Source organism: Pelodiscus sinensis, chromosome 27, assembly GCF_052426305.1.
Source record: "Pelodiscus sinensis isolate ZL-2025 chromosome 27, ASM5242630v1, whole genome shotgun sequence".
NCBI classification, from domain to species: Eukaryota; Metazoa; Chordata; order Testudines; family Trionychidae; genus Pelodiscus; species Pelodiscus sinensis.
In genome coordinates, this window is record NC_143078.1 from 12364790 (window position 1) to 12385880 (window position 21091).

At 42.3% G+C, this 21091-nt stretch overlaps 1 protein-coding gene across 5 annotated transcripts in view; it reads right to left on the minus strand.

The window, feature by feature from the left end:
- The window catches only part of ILRUN (inflammation and lipid regulator with UBA-like and NBR1-like domains), a 57044-nt gene that overhangs the window by 27152 nt on the left and 8801 nt on the right, over positions 1–21091 (minus strand). For all 5 annotated transcript variants that reach the window (XM_075910310.2, XM_075910311.2, XM_075910308.2 and 2 more), the window contains exon 2: positions 5311–5465. In XM_075910310.2, the coding sequence (XP_075766425.1) occupies positions 5311–5465 (155 nt within the window). The remainder of the gene's footprint in view (positions 1–5310; positions 5466–21091) is intronic.

Genomic DNA, 21091 nt, shown 5'->3' on the forward strand with positions numbered 1-21091 from the left:
GCACACCGGTAACGGTGCCTGAGCCAGCCAAAGTGCCGCTTCCATCAGGAGCACCTTGAGCCATGACTCTCACTCTCGTTTGGTCCTAGGCTTAAACACCTTACAAATCTTGCGCGCGTCTCTAATGTGCGATTCTCCCAGGTACTTCAAACACGAGTGACAGTCACCACACAGCATAGATTTGTTGCACTTCTTGCAGGGCTTAAAGCCTTGTGGGCCGGGCATGCCCTGCCACAGACACACAGCATGCTGCAGCAGGGTAAAAAGAAAAGTCTAACTAAATTAACAGGTACTTAACAGAAGACAGCTAACAATGGAGAAGAACTGTGAAGAGAATGACTCGAAGACGAGCTGAGGGTTGTTCCAACGACTTTCAAGGAACTGAGTGGGTGAAGGGGCCACCAAGGATATATATGGGCTGATATATCGGCGCCACTCCAGGGGGCTCCTGCTGGCCCTAAGGGTACTGCTGAGGGGAAAGTCTCCAACGGCACGTACATGCTACGCACACACACCTATATTAGAATGTACATGAGCAACCACTCGAAGAAGAATCTTGGCTTTACTTCACTATTTACCTACAAGATCTTATCTTGAACAACATTTCAGTCCTTCGATAAAAAAATCTTAATTAAAATAATTTTTAAATGAGAGAGACAGTCTAAACTGCACAACAGCAATACCACCATGAAAACGGTAGTTTCCCTGGACTGAAGCTAAACCAAGATGTAACGGTGTGGTCTGGCCCTTGTGGACAGAGCCAATTATTGTTACAGCCAAAATGTACAAAACAAGTCATGTTTCAGGCCTGGTGAAAGCCAAAATTTTGGTTTTGACAAGATGCCAAAAAAACAAGGAATTCTATGTTAAAACTGTTTCTTTCAGTTTCCTAACGCACATCTTATAAGGCCCAAAGATTTTAGGAGAGGAAACAAATTTTAAACAAAATATAAAATTCACTGTAGCTTAAAAAAAAAATCTAGATAGTTTCTTAAACTTTTTAAGACCGAGGAACAAACAACTTTTTTTATGAGGAACTCCAAATTTTTTTGTTGGGGGTGGGGGGGGGTTATTGAGGGGGAAAAGGTCGCCTGTCCCTTTAAGGGCAGTCATTTTGAACTCTGTTGTTCTCCATGGTACACCAGTGCACCACAGAACAGTTTAAGAAACACTGCTTTAGCTACTACAGACAGGTCTATCAGCCAACACTAAGAGGTCTCACATATGGGGATTTCATTTAGGGTTTTCGCACTTTTCATTCTCAATCTTAAACTTAAGACAGGACTTGAACTTCTAGGAAACACCACCTCAACAGATAAGAAGGTTATAGTGCCTTTGCTGTGGGGATTGCTAGGGTGAAAAACGTGCTCCACTGGGATCTATCCCTCATTAATTGTCAAGCATGTCTTATGTATATAATATATAGACAATTAATGTCAAATATAATACGTGTATAGATTTGTCAACTGGTTTTACAAATTATAAGACACAGTGCTCAATCACCTTTCTATTTTACCCAAACAGCCACCAAATACACACAGGAAAGTCCAATACAACAGTGCTGCTGAGTCTACCTTGACCTCCCCTCTTGGCCAGTTTCAAAGTCTAAGTTTTTAGGACGGTGGGCTTTTAATAATGCTTGTTTTAGAATTTTTAGCATAGAATCATAGAACACAAGAACTGGAAGGGACCTCAAGAGATCCAGTCCAGGCCCCTGCCCTCATGGCAGGACCAAGCACCATCTAGATCATCCCTGATCGGTGTCTGTCTAATCTGCTCTGAAATATATCCAGTGATGGAGAGGCCACAACTTCCCTAGGCTAGGGGATGTTAACTATCAGTTAAATGAGTAATCAAGTAATCAATGAAAATTCCATAATTTGATTAGTCGATAAAGGGGTAAGGGGAGCGTTCCCGCTGTGGCTCTACACTTTAAATGTAATAAAAGCCCGCCGAGCTCTTACTGCATTTAAAGTGCAGAGTCACAGCAGAGTCAGCTATCAGGGCAGCTCAAGCAGGGACTGGATAGTCCCGGCTTGCGCCACCCCTGGGATCCTGGGCTCTGTCTCCCCTGCACTGCGAAGACGATGCTGGGGGGAGTCAGTTTTTAAGCTGGGCTCTCCCCAGCACCACCTCCTGCTTCCCCCCTTGCTGCCTCTGATACAGAGGCAGCGGGGGCCAAGGAGGAAGCGAGTATTCACTCAACTACCCAATAAACGTATGCTTATCAGATAGTCGACTACTTGACTAGTCACTTACATCCCTACCCTAGGTAATTTATTCAAGTGTATAGGGAAAAACTTCTTAACAGTCAGGGTGGTTAATGTCCAACCCTCAACTTCCCTTGCAGCAACTTAAACCCATTGCTTCTTGTTCTATCATCAGAGGTCAAGAAGAACAATTTTCTCCCTTCTCCTTGTAACACTCTTTTCAGTACTTGAAAACCGCTATCATGTCCCCTCTCAGCCTTCTCTTTTCTAAATTAAACAAGCCCAATTCTTTCAGTCTTCCATCATAGCTCATGTTTTCTAGACCTTTAATCATTTTTGTTGCTCTTCTTTGGTCTTCTCCAGTTTCTCCACATCTTCCTTGAAATGCGGTGCCCAGAATTGGACACAATACTCTAACTGACGCCTGTATGTGTGAAATGGATTGCTCCTTCCTAGAGTGGAGTACTTTGCATTTCTCTTTATTAAACTTCATCCTATTTACCTCAGACCATTTCTCCAGTTTATCCAGATCATTTTGAATTATGACCCTATCCTCCAAAGCACTTGCAACCCCTCCCAGCTTGGTATCATCTGCAAACTTAACAAGCGTACTCTCTATGCCATCATCTAAACCGCTGAGGAAGATACTGAACAGAACCCATCCCAAAACAGATCCTTGTGCAACCCTATTTGTTATGCCCTTCCAGCATGACTGTGAACCATTAATAACTACTCTCTGAGAACGGTTATCCAGACAGTTATGCACCCACCTTATAGTAGCCCCATCTAAGTTGTATTGCCCTAGTTTATTCATCAGGAAACTAGCATATTACTATACAGCGCTCCAAGCACTATAGCAAATACAATCATTTATTATTTTTATACTGCTGTATTTTGCTCACACAGTCATTGTTATGCGATCATTCTTCTGCACAGAAGCAGCAAAAGCATCGCAATTCAATTCTGATACATCGGTTAACTACACATACAACAGTTGGTCATTGCAGTACTTAAGGACAAAATATTATCTCTCTTTGAACTGACCATTCTCATTTCCTCCCATAATTACATCCCAGTAAATAAATGCTGAGCATTTATTTTGCCTGGCCTCACTTCAGACTCACATGCAAGAGACTGTTTTGGCTCACCTCATGCTGAAGTGATGTCTTCTCAAACTTGCATCACATCCTCTCCTCTAGTAATTGTCACAAGATTATGCTCTTCCACAAGTCACACACAGTTTTAATAGAATTACAAAGATCACAGCCTTGCGGTGAGTAATTTAGTTGGACCTTACACCATTTCTTCTCCGAGTTGCATCATCTCTATTGATTTCTCAACACTATCATTGATTCTATGAAGTGCCCCACAAACAACAGAATGGAGAGCATACAGACCACATATACACAAAAAAGAATGAAATGTTGTTCTAACATACTCGCTGCTCATGAGTTTAAAGAAGTTTAAATAAAACAATTCTGATTTTAAATGGGCTGAGTTTACTTGCTGAAAAATATCCCTTTGTAAAAGTACATAATTTCCATCCTCTAGTTGGAAGAGATTGTGATTAGAAGAGCCTTTTTTATGCGAAGGAAAGATTGAAAATAAGAAATTCCATGCAATTTTTATTGCATTTCATTTGTATTTGGCAAATTCCACAGGGATGGAAACTCCTGGTCAAAAGACCACTGGACATCATAACTGGAGACATTAATCTGTCTGAATCAGAATTGTTAATAATATTGTATCCAGGCAGGGACTGATACTGCTCCAATTGGAGCAAAACTACTGATTTCAGTAGTGTGCCATTTGGCTCATGCCATTCACAATAGTAAGGCTAAATGTGTTCCTAGGGAATTGTTCCAACACAACTACCATCCCAATTAAAGGCTTTCCTCCTAAGTGAACTATATAGCATAGGGACAGAAGAAGAGCAAGAAGAATAAAGAACTTCAACAGAAACTACTACTTGGGACCACTTCTAGGTCCTGTGGTTTTATTTTCAGATTGAGAATTTACATTACAAATTCCTTCTCCACAGAGTTTGGAACATTCAGGATGTCAACCAGTCAAAACAGAAGGTTTGAACAGGACAACAAACATCCCCATAAATACAATGGTGCTGTGCAGAGCTCAAAGTATAAACAGCCTATAAACGAATTACTAACGAAGGGCACAGAAAATATCAATCCAGTTTATAGGGATGGAAATTACTCAAGTGACCAGATATACCTGGGACTGAAAAGAAAAAAAAAGAGTTCGTAAGGTCCTTTTATACCCATATAAACACCATCTTGTTCTACCCCTTGTCATGTGACTGCCATATAAAAGAGCCCTCCTAAAAAAGGCAGTGAGGATGGTAAGCATGGAAGGAGCCTGAGGGAACAGCAGCAAGAAGCTAGGCTGCAGCTATCACATCACATCTGCTTTTTTCTTTCTAACCAATATACAGACCTTTGTATTACGTCTCCTGACTCGGCTTCCCTGGAAAGTTAAGGTAGATAAGACAGAAATTACAGCTCCCTGCCTGTCAATATAACATGCTTCCATTTCACCCAAAAGTGACTGTCCAGAAAGTATAGATGTAAAACCCCATTTAACTGGTTAACCCCACATTTCTCGAACTGTGGGTCCCGACCTCCCGGGGGTCACGAGCAAGTTAGAGGGGTGTCACGGTATCACAAAATTTGAGAAGCCCTGGGTTAAGCAGTTAAATGTGATGTTTAACCAATTAAAGGGGTGCTCTACCCAGCCTGGAGTGTCCCCATTCGCGGCAGGCCCTGCAGGACTGGAGCAGCTCCCTTCCCGTGGCAGGCAGAGAGCTGCTCCAACACTTACCAGTTAATCTTTCACATCCCTACCAGAAAGGTGAACATTTTCAAAGGCAACAAGATGGTAGGCACCTAACTACCATGATTTTCAATGAAATATAGGCACTTCATTGCCCCTTGGGTCTCAAACCTCCCCCTTCATTAATACCTTGACATGAAATAACTTTACTACTATGAAATATAAGATCATTCTGCACAAGTAGATCTTGATTTCTATGATATTTCCATCTCAGTTTAGTAAAAAAGGAAAGAAATCTAACCCCATTTACCTGTGTTTTGTATCCTCCATGTTTTTGTAAACTGGGTATCAGGTGGGATGGACTCCCCTTCTCCTATGGTAACGTCTTCCACAAAGGACATGGAGGGCACATTAATGTTCGGACTCTCAAAGTCATAGTAGGCTCCAATGGCTGCTTGCAGGTTCCTGAAACACAAAAGAGAATGTAGCTGTAAGTACAGACCAGTTGGTCAGGTCCCTTTCAAGGGCTTATACACTCCATCTCTTAAAGCTAACTAACAAATTTAAAGAATGTTAGCTCAGTTAAGTTAATTTTGCAATACAAGATCTTCTGATCCTCTAGCTCTATGGCATGGATGAAGCACAAAGCACACATGTGGAATTATTCAATTCTCAAAACCAAAATCATTGCTGGATCAACTACGATACAGGCCCTGCTGCTTTCAAAGTACATGGTTATACACAAAATGGCATGAATTACAAACAAAGAGCTTATTTATTGGTGATAGCATGCTCAGACCTGAACACAATCCCAGCTCCACAGAGCTTATAACCTATTTCAGACAGACAATGTACTTAAGACCTTAATAGATCAGGTGATGGTAGAAGCTTGCATCAGTAGACACGTTTCAGCGCTATTCAATGTTATGGGCTCTAGAGCCATAGTCAATACTTTATAAATTAAGTCATTTTATCAGCAATTTAAAAAAATGGTCGAAGGATAAGATGAGAATTCAAATTCAGGAGTCCTATCTTCAATTCCAGGCTGCACCTATAATTCACTATGAGACGCTTCAGGCAAGTCACTTAACTTCTCAGTGTACTCATCTAAAACAGAGCTAATTCCTCACAGAGGCATTGTGAGGGTTTTCAGAAAAGCGATGCAAGATCCTTGCGTAAAACATACTGTCGGGTGAATCTTTACTGAAGATGTTGACTAACAGCCTCCCCTCATTCAGAACACTGGTAAGACGCAGTTATGTTCCTCTTTGGATTAGGGAAGTTAAGACGCATGTAATTCATTAACTATATAGTAAACAAAAATTTTGTCTACTACATGATTGATACGGGGTAGCAGTGCTACCACTCAGTGCCAACTCATGCCAGGACCCAGCATCAACCCCTGCTGCAACTCTGCACTAGAAGCACTAAAAGCTGGCGTATGGGCTGGCTGGCTCAGTCCTGGACCATGCCAGGACCCAGAATCAAGCCTCGTGCCAGCTCTTAGTGATTGTACCTCAGAACCGCAACAGGATTGATGCTGCGTTCCAGTACTAGCCAGGACTGAGCCAGCCTGCCCGCACACCGGCTCTTAATACTGGGATCCAGCATCAACCCTTGCTGCGACTCTGAAGTACAAGCTCTAACAGCCAGTGTTCAGGCATGCTGGCTCATGCCGGGACCCAGCATCAAACCCTGTGGCAGATCTTAGTGCTTGTACTGCAGAGCCGAATCGGGAGTTGGTGCCAGGTCCCAGTGCAAGCTGGGATGAGCCAGCCTATCAGCCAGCCCACTAAAAAATTTACTTGCAGGGGGACAGAGAGGGATGTATATGTTGCACGTAGTAGGGATGTTAGCGATCATATAATTGAATAGTCATGTAACCACATAAAATATCATTTGTTACGCAACTATTCTATAGACCCCGGTGATGGGGCCAGCTGCCAGTGCAGTCCAACCCCACCCCTGGGGAATCCCCTGCCCCCTTCCTGCCCCCCATGCTACTGCCTCTCTATCCAAGGCAGCAGCTTGGGGTGGCAAGCGGGAGCCAGTTTGAAAACCAGCTCCCCTCGCTTACCAGCTGCCTGCTGGTTTTTAAACTGGCTCCTCTCACAGCCCAGCTCCCGCCTGCCACCCTGCACTGCTGCCTTTTGATACTGAGGAAGCAGCGCAGGGTGGTGGGAGGCTCCCCAAGCATGGGGCCAGAGCACAGGCCGCCGGCCCTACTCCTGGGGACAATCGAATACTCGTGTAACCACCAAGATTTCATGCAGTTACATGATTGTTCAGTTACACTATATCTAACATCAATAGAACACAGAACGATATGAGAGAGACAGACTGACTACACTAGAGATCTTATAGTGACACAGCTGCACTGCTGTAAGCTTTCTAGGGCAGCTGCTCTAAGCCAAAAGGTAAGCTCTCCAGTCAACTTAATTAATCCAACAAGCACCGTGTGCACTGTCCACAGCAGTGCTAAGGTTAGCCTAACTTATGTCACTGGGGGGCTTATTCACACCATTGAACGTCATAAGTTATACCAAAGTAATGATAGTGTAGATACAGTCTAAAAAGGCCAGAACCATTTACCTTAGAAAAACGATGATTAAGACACACAGCAGTCTGAAATATCATGAATGGTGTCGAGATAAGCAATAGTGAATTATTATTTAATCCTTTGCACAGCACAAGAACTAGAGGTCACCCAATGGAATTAACAGACAGCAGGTTTAAAACAAACATGGGAAAACTTCTTGACATAATGCACAACCTGTGAAACTCATGCCATGTATGAAGGTCTAAAGCAGGGGTCGGCAACCTACAGCAAACGTGCCACTTATGGCACACGAGCCAATTTTCTGCAGCACGCGAGAGGGAGCTCAGCCCCGCCGCTCTTCCCCCATGCAGCCGCTGGAGAGCACTCTCTCCTCCCTGCAGCAGATTAAGCTACAGTGGGAGGAGGCAGTGTTGGGGCAGAGGCTCCTTAGCAGCATATTGGCCAGGACCAGAGATGCTTCTGCCGCCGCCACACTGCCCAGGGATGGCCCAGAATCGCATGGCAGCGGCAGCACCACCAGCACCTCCAGCCTCTGGGGACAGCCCTGGACCACATGGCTGCAGCAGTGGGGCCTTTTGGCCATGTGGTCCAGGGCCAGCCCCACAGTGCCTTTGGCCTCCAAGGCCATCCCCGGACGATGTGGGCATGGCAATGGGACTTCCGGTGGCTGGTCCCGGACCACATGGGCCCTGGCAGCCTGCCCTTTGGTCCTTATCTTACGAAGTCAGGTACGGTCCTCCACACCCTAAAGCCCTCCACTCCCTAATGCCCTCATTCCCCTCAAAGCGCCGCACCCCCAACTTGCTCCAAAACCCTCCCTTGTTCCTGCACCCTTCCTCCTGGCCAGACACCCTACCCCTGCTCCTGCAACTTCCCTGCTGGCCTGGCCAAATACCACCACCCTGCTCCTGCATCCACCATTGCTGCTGCACTCTCCCTTGCTCCTGCTCCCTCCACATGGCCAGACACCCTACTCTCGGCCTGCTTATGCACCCTATCTCCCATCCAGACCTCACCACCTCTCCCCCTTCTGCATGCATCCCATCTCCCTCCCAGATCCTGTACCCCTTACCCATCCTACTTTTTGGCAGCCCTGTCTCACACTGTACCCCTTGTTTCTGTCCCTGTCCCAGAGTCTAAGGGGGGTCCATAAAATCCAAAACCCCAAAAAAGTAAATTTGGTCTATGGGAAGCCCTGAACCTCAGTTCCTCCATCCCTTCCCTTCGCCCAGCACCATCAGGCACCAGAGGAGTGAGGTGTCTCAGTTCATCATCATCAACCACCATGGGCTCAACGTCTGTCGGTGTCCGATGCGTTCCTCACTATTTCCTTCCATCTTTCCCTGTCCAGTGCAGAGTGGCTTAGTTTCGGGAGACTAGCTCCGCACCAATCCACTATATCATCTACCCATTCTCTGTGGGGTCTGCCTCTCCTATTCGGACCATCCATTATGCCGAATACCTGCGTCTTACCTGCGAGCCCCAACTGATTGCTCTGTGGTCAGTGACCCTAACACAAAAAAGGTTCCCCACCGCTGCCATAAAGAAAACATGGGAACCTTGTGTGTTGGACATAATATTTTACTTTATTTAAAACAAAGCTTGATTAACCAACATGAGACAATTAAAACACTTAATCTGTTTCATAATTTAAATTAAACCATTCTCCCTAGCTGCAACTGGTTCAGAAAATATGGTCACCGTACCCAGCCTGCCCTCCCCTCTCTTCCCATCCCCCCCAACACAGAGATCCATGAGATCCATGAATAAGATAAATCTTGGTATGCTGCTTCGGAAGGGTTTCTGACCCCTGAACTAAAAAGGTAAGATCCGCATCTTTCTTGATTAATGAAGCTGCTCTAAGTAGGACTATCATTGACTTAGAAAGTATCACTTGCACTCTGACCCGTACGCAGAGGTGAATAAGTCAAATCTCAGCACTCCACCTCTGAAAGATTGCTGTCTCCTGGTCTAAACGTAGAGATGTTAAAAAGCGATTAATTAAGTTAACATGTAACCACTGAAAATTTATCGGAGGCAGCAGCACAGGGGGGTAGGTGGCTCTGTGGGACCTGGTATGCATGGGGAGCTGGCTTAAAAGCACCTGCTCCCAGTGCTGCTGACTCTATCAGGAAGAAGAGTAGGGAGGGGGCAGTCTGCATGTAACTAAACGTAAAAACGTAAGAACAGCCATACTGGCTCAGACAAAAGGTCCATCTAGCCCAGTATCCTGTCTTCCAACAGAAGGTTAACTGATGAGCCCAGACTCATCAGTAAACAAAGTACTTGTGTACACTATCACATCCCTAATACAGAGCTCAGTTTTAAATACACTTGTTACCCACAATCATGGTGACATTAACTTGCATCCTGTTTACGTTATGGAGAATGTATCCAATGCATCAGGTGACAATGGAGGAATGTCCTGAAGGACGTAAGTATTTAGGCAGCCAAACAGGGTAAGGATTTAATTATCAGGTTTTACCAAGCACAGAGCAGATCCTGATCATAATAGCCGCAGTGCAAGATTTTCACAGACACACAATCAACAAATTTTATACTACAAGCCATTATTTCAACTCTAGGCATTTTCTACTTAGGATAGATAGAACTATATTTAAAACAGCCAGCTCAGTCAAATGCTCAGTCAAAGGGTGCATGTCATATTAGCCAGTAAATGAAGACAAATGCTTGGTTTTGCGTCATCCGACGCCTGTTGCTTATACACTAAACAAGATTTACATAACTCACAATGGAGCTGTGCCAAGACGTTCCTGTTCACTCAACCAGTTAACACAATGATCTAGAGTTTAGTCTTCACTGAAATGTCTTCCCCTCATTACCATGAGCCAAGGTTAAAGATATTATAGTAGCCAGACATTATACTACTGCACACAGCTCTTCCTCCTCTCTATCCATAAACATAGAGATAAATCTCCAGACACCCCCAAGACGTCTGATCCCAAGTGTGCAGCATATGAGCCATACAACCATTGCACTAAGATGAAAAAAAGCAAGGAAACAAAATTCAGATCTTGAAGAAAAATTCTGCAGCAATTCTGAAAGCAGCGTGCAGTATTTTGTACTCGGTTTGCTTAGCTGTAGCATACTTCAGAGGGTAGTGGGCTATTCGTGCATCAAGGCCATCTGCCAAGTCTTCTTCCGTCCCTGTGTCATATTTCATCAGATTGCTTTGCCACTGGGAAACAATTCAAAGCCTGCTGCAGCATTTAATAAAAAAACTAAATGAGATGCAAGCTGAAAAGCAGACTTGCTGTCCCAGTGTGTCCAGGTATCAAATACCTTCCCTCCCTGCCTGCCCCTACTCCACTGCACATGTTTAAATTTTGTTTATGGGTTTTTTCCTAAATGCTTTGGCCCTCACAAAGGACGATTAAAGGAAATTTCAAGAGACTAAACAGAAAATGAAAGTAGCAACATGGAAAGTAGCAGGAGCCAGTCAGAATGAGAAAGCAAATCTCCAACTAAAGTTCAAGCCAGAGAACTCTCCGACACGGAACCACTCTGAGATCCCACTGTGAGGCTAGATGGCACAGCCCTGCTGTATCAGTTGCCTACAACAGCTGCATTTTAAAGTCACAAACTGGCGGGTTACACAATCAGACAGATTAAACAGCAACATTTCCTTGTTGTCGTTGCCTTTTTCAAGAGATCAACTCGAGTATGAGCTTAAACGTGGCATGCCTTCTGTTGGGATACCACACCCTTGCTCCAGTAAATGGACATAGTAGTAAACCATTTGAAATCTGAACTACAAAACTATAGGCAGCTACGATTAAAGTGCCCACCACTAACTCCTTACCTTCCGTTAAGTACCTAGGGCCATTTACAAGCATGAACTTTGAAAATTGGAAAAATACTTAAAAGTAAACATCTACAGAGCTCTGCTTTACATCCAGAGACCATGTTTGCAGTTCAGATCCAAATAAAGTTTTGGTATCCATGAAGTTCATTTTCAAAAGTTAATTTTCACCTCTCCTCCCAAAAGCCCCTTCACTGGCTAAAAGTCCAAGCAAGCAATTTGAGCACCTACATGGTGCCACCTCTTTTCTAGTCTCCATTCTCCATCCCCATTACTATTTGTCTCTATCATAATAGTACATGAAGCACTTTAGAGACAGCTACAAAAGTGAAGGATTTATCGTCTTAACTCATCTATGCATTGGATCCTTCCATCACCTCGACAAACCCCTTGACTTCATTCCTTCATCCACACATTTGGAACAGCAACCCTCTTCCAGTGTGTCAGTCCACCTCACCCTTCATTAAATCCTTTTTCAAAGTTCACTATTCATTCACAAAAACCTTCTGCCTACATTATAAAGTTAATTGAGCAAATGTTTGTGAAGAAGTTTAAAACACAAGTTTAACATCAATGTAGATAGGATATCCAGGGACATATTTTAGGGTTGGGGTGAGGGTGGGTACAGAGTTTACATTACAGCAATGTGATGCTTGAGCCCAGTGCGCTAATTACATGCCTTTATGCCAAATTACATCATGCACCCCCTGGGAGTGACCCACACATACAAGGAGCCTGCATCGCCCAAAATACACAAGTAGTGCCCCATACATGGCTTGTGAAGAATATATGCAAATTCTGGTGGATGAGGGGAGGGAAGGGGGGGAGGAGTTACAACACGTGGTTTTTTGAGACATCCATAGAACATAAAGGAGTGTGTAGTGCCTGGATGTAGGTGAATGGATGTTTATAGTAACCCACCATATTTTTATTAGTGAGAGCACTTTCCCTAAAGAGTAGGCATATCATTTTTAGTAACCCAGGCTATACTATTAGGGTAAGAGTGTGTCCCTCAGCTTGCATATAAACTAATAAAAAACCTGGAACCATTAAGGCAAGTGTCAAACTTAATCAACAACATTCACATGACTAAGCTGTCACAGTTCCAGGGTTTGCTGCTCCTTTGTCTGCTTTCTGGTGTCAGTGACTGCACATCCATCAGTCCCTGGACCTCATGCCTTTACATATTTTAGATGATATCCCACTCTTAGATGGAGCCCAAGGCTACAGCATCCCACGTGTCGACTGTGCTTATCTTGCTTGTCCAACTGGGTTGAGCACTTGCCATTCCTTCCTTTGAAAACCTGTGACCCATGGTGAAGAGAGTAACCAGAAAGCCTTCTTAATTACCAAGTATTGTTGAATAATAGAAACAAAGCCTTTTGAGAAAAAGGATTTTAAAACAACACGACACAAATCTCTCTTGTACAAAGGTCTACCATCCCCTGATGGCAACTTAGGTACTTCAGACACCCCCCGGCTGTGTCTGCATCTCAGTCCCCCAAACAACAACATTCTCTCTTGAGACTGATTTTTTTTTTTAAACCTGTCAGGTTTTTTTCATCTATCCTGGCTCAAACCAGTTTTGTGGGCTAGAAAATAGGAAAAAAACAATAGCCCTCACATTATCTTTTACATTTCAAATGTTTGTGAAGAAATGGCTTATCTTGAACTATTATTTTCCTGCCTGTTTTTTCAAACAACCTCCTGTTTAGTACAACATATTTCATAAACAAGCCAATAATCAGGTCAACATACAGCATTCATAAATTATTTCAGAGCATCTCCAAAGTAATGTAAGCTTCTCGCTCCACCTCTTTTGTCCAGATTTTGTTTAGACAAACAGCTCTTATCTTGTGTTATTTCAGGTAAAACAATGGTTCCATATTAAGTATTCTTTAGAGGGTACTTTTCAAAGTACATTTACACATGTTAATTGAGTTAATTCTCCCCTACAAAATTAATTGAGTTAATTCTCCTCTACAAAACACGTTAGTATGATCCCTCTTTTCCACATGGAGAAAAAGATGCAGCCGGGTTAATCTGCTTAAGGCCACACCAAATGGGTAGCAAAGCAGGGATCAGAACGTAAATTTGACATTATCAGATTCTGATTTGAACATGCAAATCATTGTTGTAGCCACTATTACATGTTTGCACCTAATCTTGAACAAAGTGGGCCAAGTAAGCTAACAATTCACCGATTCTGTTCATACTGCTCATATGCATGTATAATTTTTGTATTTGAAGTAATGAGTGTTGGCTCTGTACTTGTATTTCAATTGTTTGCTTCTGGGAGATTCCAATAAGCTTCACCTACCTAATGTGAAAGGCTTTCTAGTCAAGTGAATAGCAGTACTTGATTGGCAATGGGCCTTAATAGGTGCCAATCCACATGGAACTTTGTTGAGAAACTTCAGAGCAGCTTGGCTGCTTGCCTTAAAAAACAGCAAGCAAATGGTCTGGTAGCACTTTATAGACTAACAAAATATGTATAGTATCATGAGCTTTCGTGGGCATAGCCCATTTCTTCATCGGAAGAAGTGGGCTGTGCCCACGAAAGCTCATGATACCATCTACAGCTGTTCTTGCGCAAAAACTTACGGACTGTCTAGACTGCATGCGCATTCTTGTGCAAGTAAATTTACAGTAAAGTTTCAGAAAAGAGTGCTTCTTGCACAAGAGTTATTCCTCTCCCCAAGGCGGCAATGACAGGCAACAGCAGTTTCTTGCACAAGAAACCCCTATGGCTAAAATGGCTATCAGAGCTTTCTTGCGCAAGGGAATGTCCACACTGCCATGGATGCTCTTGCGCAAAAGCACATCTTGGGCAAGAAGCCTGCAGTGTAGACGTAGCCCATATGTCTAACTTTACACCCAAGAGGGATACATACACAGAAATAAGAAACGGAACCAGCGGATTATGACATGAAGATTGATAGGTTACATTAAATAATTTGCTCAAAGCACCTTTGAGTTAGGTATACTTATGTCCATAAGTCCATTTCATAAAACATGGGGGAGGGTCACACACCCTATACTGAAATGTATTCTTTCATGTTTTAAGATTTCATAAGTCAAGTGTTCACAATGGAGAATAAAATATACTATTACTTAAATGATTTGTGAAATTAATTCTTGTCCATTAAGTGCTCTGAAATCCTTTGATTAAAGATACTACGGAGAGCAAAGAAAAAAAGATTCTGTTGTATCCACAAAAGCTCATGATACAATCTACGTTTTGTTAGTGTTTAAGGTGCTGCTAGACTATTAGTTGTTTTTTTAAGTTGTTCCAAATTAGTGATTCACCTCCATAGTACTTCAGGAACTAGAGATATTTATATGCTGATTTCTTTTTATTGGCTTCTCCCCATCCCTATAGCCAAAGCCATTTAGTATGAGTATGAAAGCTACTAAACTTTCAGATTTTTCAATAAGAAAAACCAACCAAATCAGATAAGGCAAAAATCAGACTTTTCAGTACAATCCTAAGCTAAGGTTGCTTCCCAGCTCACCATACAACATTACCTAATCCACCCCTTAAACTCTGAGTTTCATGCAGGATGCAATTATGACACTGAAAGCAAGAAACATCCTCCAGTTATTTTCCTGTTTCACCTGAGCTAATGAGTTGACCAAGTCACTTAGTTTCATGATGCAACTCTAATGCAAAGTAAGAAAGAGTTATATTCCTTTTCTTGTGGATGCTCTTCCAGGGATGTTGCATAGTCTCCCGCTTTACAATAATGAGAAGTGAACTACTTGAAGTTCAATATTTATAATTTGCATGCTATGCATACTAAAGGCTGAACCTCTGTGGTTTGGGACTCTGGTACGGCAACATCTGTGGTCCAGAAGGACCACGGATATTGTTGGACTAGAGAGTCCCATCACAGAGGTTATGAGAGGCTGGGGGCGAAGCTGGCCAGTGGAGCCCATGGGGCACCAGAGTCTGCAGCAGTAGAGTCGGGAAGATGGTGGGAGCGCAAGAGCCCATGGGAATTTGCAGCGGGCCAGGAAGCAGGCGGAGCCGCCAAAATTTGCAGGACATAGAGGACACAGTCAGCGGGGCCAGGAAGTGGGGGGCTGCTGCAAGCACCCCTGGGGCCACCAAGCCTGTGGGGCTGCCACAGCCAGGAGGTTGAGGCAGTGGAGCCAGGTAGTTGGGGAGAGGAGCCCAACGGAGAGGCTGGCATGCACACACCTCAGCCTTCCCTGGTCCAGAGAACTCTTCTGTCCAAGCCAGACTAAGGAAGTCCAACCTGTAGTATTCGGAAGGAGACATGAAAAACAAGAAAAATCACAACCCTTACTCCTCCCATACAACAGAGCAGAACAGTGATGCAAGAATAAACTACAGTATGGAGCACTAGATGCTAAACAATATTATAGAGAAGCACTCTCAGACTTTTTAAATTCTTCAATAATATAACAACCTCAGCTAGGTGGTTCATGTGAATATAGTTGAGAGAAAATACACAAGAGAAATACACAGCACAGTAGATTAATTATTTCTCCCTCCTCGGTAATGGAACTTGATACAACTTACCTTAGATTGTTTTGCTTCCTACCACTGACCTGCGAATATGGAAAACCTATGTACTTCATTTGCCCCAGCTGTTGGGTAACTCGAATGGAACTACTTATCGACTTTGGGCCAAATGGGAAAACTCACACCATTTGCTGGTTTTCAAACAGCAGACTCCTCAAAGGAATATCCCTGAGAGAGGGCCAAAGAATGGGAAAAAATGTTAGAAAATCCCAAGTGAGAGCGCGCTAATACTGAATGTTTTAGCAGGCATGAGACATGGTGACAAAGTAGAAAGATACAAGATGTTTTATAACACTGGATATGTTAATCCATCACTTAACTGCTTGTGAGAGACACCATTCTCTAAAGCCACATTTCAACATGAGTTATAGAAATCTTCACTATTGACTCCTCTCTCAAAAAAAAAAATCAAGACTATAGGAATTTGTGACTTAAGGGAATTTGAAATACACACACACACCCAAAAACTTTCAGTTCAACGGTCTCTCAAAAGGTCATCCATTATCAGGTCTCCTAAAGAATTCTGAACAGAAAACCAAAATTTTACAAGTTCTCTGCTTCAAATAGCTACTTTCAAATGATAAACCAGATTTGAGACTATGTTAGAGGTTATGTAACTGTTAGTTTCTTGAGGATGGAAAAAATAGTTTTAAAAATAAACCTACTGAAAATTATGACAACCCTATATTAAGATCTACACATATTATTAATATTAAGCCAACATGTCTGCCACTACAGCTTTAAATCAAAGTCTAACCACTGAACTGGTGAAAGTCACTGACTAATCAGCTGAAATCAGTTTGTTAAAGTGCAAACCAAGTTCTCATAGCAGGTAGACTCTTCTGCAGATGCAGAGACTGTACTTTCATTATCCAACTAGTTCAGTGCAATAAATAGTCCATTCGAAGTTGAGAAACTATTCAGAAATTGAAGGAGAGACTGGAAGACTAAAGTAATGTATAAATAAGAACTGAGTGAAGGAGGATGAAATCTATAGTTCTATAAAAATAAAGGATGAAGTTACTAGAAACAATCTATTCAATATATTAACTACAAAAACTAATGCCTTAGTTTAATAAATGCTATTACATCCAAAACATGTCTTGATAAAATTATGAAAAAGTAAGTATCAACATATCTGTGGTGGTTGTATTAAACGAAAACAATTTTTAAAATTACATTATTGTGCAATTTTAACTGAATTCCAACTTCCATCCAAATGCAGCTTGATTCAAATCACAAGTTAAAAATTAAGCCAGTAAATATTAAGTGACTCATCCACCATTTTCCAATATAAAAAAGGGAAAGTCAAGAATGTGAATAAATGTATATTAAACTAACTACTTAAATGTGTAGTTATAATAGATTCTGGCTAGCAAACAGCAATAACAAGTTGATGTAAAAGCTATATTCAGTTGTAAATTACATGTTTTAATGGTTACCAACCAATGAGAATCAACCATTTAAAGACAAACTACAAATGCAAAACAAGATTAAAATTATAGTAGGGGGCTGTGCCCCCTGCTTGCTACACTTACCAACCCCAATCTCTGGAAGTAGGAAAGGCTCTCACACCCACACCCCGGCCGCCAGGGACTGCCCCAGCCCTGGCCTCTCGGTCCCTCTCCCCTGCCCGACAGGGCTAAGCTAGCCCCAGCCTCTCAGTCCCCCCCCACAATCCTAGTGTCCCGGCTCACCTCCAGAGGAGGACCAGGGCCGAGCTAGGGGACGGCAGCGGCAGCTCCTCACTGTGCTCCAGGACCCAGCACCTTCACCTTTCTCAGGCCAGGCACTTGGTTCACCACCTACATGACACTCCAGCCTTTTCCCACCTCCCTGAAAGATCAGAGCACCAGCTTCCAACTGGTGTAGGGAGAGGAAATGCCATGAGGTGGAAGGGCGTGTGGCTCCCGCACCCCCACCATGTGGAATGGGTGGGCGGCTCCCGGCCTGCCGAAGTATGGGGAGGGAGGGAGGAGGCAGGGCAGCTGATGGTAGAGGGAAGGGCTGTGGGACACAGAGTAATGTGATGATGTTACTCTTGTCATCTCACAGGAAAAAATTTTATATGGGGAGAGAGAGGAATTAAGATGTCCTGTTTACTGATTTAAATTATTAATATCAGTGATTTATATCAATTCATGCTGCTTTCCTTTAGGAAGTCTGTCTCAAAGTATTAATGAACATATGTATTGTTTAACCATTACCTATCACCCCACCTGTACCAGATCAAGCATTTTGTCTTCCAAACAATGGAAAGCAGGCTTAGAGACAGAATCATTACTGTGACATTATGAAAAAGGACACAAAAATCAAGTCACACCCAGCAATTGAACCATCTTAAGCAGGTGGTCAGAAGCTTTAAGCATGAGGGAAAGTATTTTGAGAATGTCACAGCAGGAGCCATTAACTACTTGCAGCTTTTAGAAATAGGCATTAGCATCAGAAGAGCAATACACTTCACAAAGCGACAAAGATCTATCAATGCCAACAAACGTGCGGAAGAGTCTAGTAACATTTGTAACTCCTCAGTTATGATCTATAATTGTCTGCATTAAAATAAAGGAGGATAAGTTATGGAAACAAAACAGGTCTAGGCATGTACTGTAACTCAGCTGGACTAAAATGATAATATCCCTAATTCCTTCCACTACAGTTGTCTGCCTCCACTTTCATTTCACACCCACCCAGTTTTTCAGAAGTCTGTAGCTCACTATATAAAATTATATGGTGTGTCAATCTCAAGCTGGAAGTTTATTTTGTTAAAAAAGTAAATTATTAGGACAACCACCAGAGTTATGAAGGAGGAAACTTTGCTGGTTTGGGTACTTTTGTACTCTTTCAGGATGTGAACGTGTACCTGTGTCTGTGGTAAACTGAGGAGCCTGGGCTCATCAATTAACCCTCGCGGTTACACAAAGCACCCCCCACTCCCATGCTTCCGCATCTGTATCAGAGGCGGCAACACTTGGCGGGGGATGGAGAAGCACAAACAAATTTGTGTAGTGAGCTGCTGCTCCCCCCCCCTTGTAAGTGTGTAACAGCTGAAAAATTTCAGCAGTAACACATTCACACAAATAAATGCATTTTAATATCCCTTAAGATGGCATTTTGAATAATCTAACCTATGGTCTCATGGTTCTAACCAAATTTCAGGACATGTGGGTATAGGGATATGTGGGACCACGGATACAAAGATACAGAACTGCAAAAGTCAGTGGCTATACATTTCAGACTGACTCAAAATGACTGAGTAGCTGAAATATTTTTTAGTCCACCTATTGACAACTGACACTATACTTACACACTGACATCCTGTTATCTCTAACTGCTGTGGGGCATTTTGGTGACAGTGCTTCAAGAGCTATCCAGCCTATTAGAGGCAGAAAAGTGACTGCGTAGAAAGAACGGTAGCTCATCAACAGCTTCCAAGTCACTGTATTCAGTTTAAGTTATACGAATTTTCTGACAGCATTAGCAAGCACAACCAGCAACCTGGAAAAATTAAGTACTAGTCCATGTTCTTAAATAAGTGTTCAGCAGATCATCGACATGGCCAGAGTCAAGAGAAAAAACAGTTCACTCAGAAAGCTACTATATATTGATTCTTCATGTCACCCAGTAGTACAAATATAGCTTTGTTCACTGTATTGTCCAGAGCAATCTGAAGTCACAGGGGAGAAGTAGTGGTGTACATTAAGAAAGCGCTTGTTTTCATCCTGTCACTTCTTGAACAAAACTCTGAAGAGTGGCTGTCTTGTGGGGAAAAAAAAATTTAGAGATGAAAGAAAGGGAAGCATTTGGAAAATTCTTCTGCCTCATAGTTGTGTCTTGCTTTTTATTGCCAAAAACACTAGCTTGCAAATTAGGTCTGAGCATCCTGAAAGTCAAGAAGGGAGTGGAGTCAGAGTGCTACACAACAACAATAATTAGGAGTGGCAGAAATTATTAGAAATTACACTGAATACAGGGAGAAATTCCTGACTAAAGTATGAAGCTGTGGGATATTTCAACAAGTGGAAGACAGAGAGAGTCTGGATATCACTGACAGCAGGGATAGTCAACCCTTTTCATAGTTTGAAAAATAAACTATCCCAAATGCCCACACAAATATGACAAAAGGGAACTGCAAGACAAGGCCAGGGAGGCAATAATTTTTATTGGACCAACTTCTGTCAATCACAATCTGGAAGGTTTTTTGTTTTTGTTTTTAAGATAAATTATCAGGGGACCAACCAACACTTTTCACCAACACTACATGTAACAATTAGGACACGTATGTGTGGATTTGTAATTGCTTTTATTTCAATTTGCATTATCTTTTTGGAAAAGGAAGATCCACAATCAACCTTTCATTTCATTTCATTTCATCCCCTCCTCTCACCTGATGTCTCAGATGGAACAGGAGAGCCAACTAATTCTAATCAGCCAGCTCTCCACCAACCTGGTAGACATATTCAAATCATACTTTTTGAACCTGTGAATTAGACAACTTGCACTAGGGAACATACAAGGTTGGTTCAACCGTCAGTGGAGATAACAGTCAGAATGGTGTTCCGTGGAACCCCAGGGTTCGCAAAGTGAAAATAAGGGTTCTGCAAGAAAATTCTATTACAATAACATTTTATGATTTAAAATAAAAATTAATATTTAAGCATTTATGACTTTAATTGAAAACTATTTTCATTTGTGTTTGCCGTGATAAGTGTCCCTGTATAATACTAGCTTTGCCAGAGTGGGGACGATGATGTCACTACTCAGCAGTGCAATCGCCTGGTAATTAAGACTATTTCTCCCTCTCAAAAATGTAATGGATGAAGCAGTACAGATTATTAATTATATAAAAACTCGACCATTACAATCAAGACTCGCCAGATATGCGAATCCAACTTTTCAGTATAAAACCAAATATAAAAAGAATTTGCCAAGAAAAGAAGAAAAACCACTCTTCGCATTGAAAACTGCCAATATAATGCGTATTATTTTTTTAGCTTTATTTTTTGTACACATAAAATGTGATTTTTGTTTTTAAATATGTGCAATTAAATTAAATGTTGATCTCATGACCTTTTTTAGCATTTGTTTATTACGATCCTTACTTATTTATGGTCTAATTTTTCAGTTCCATATACAAGACTGTTATTAGGGGTTCCGCA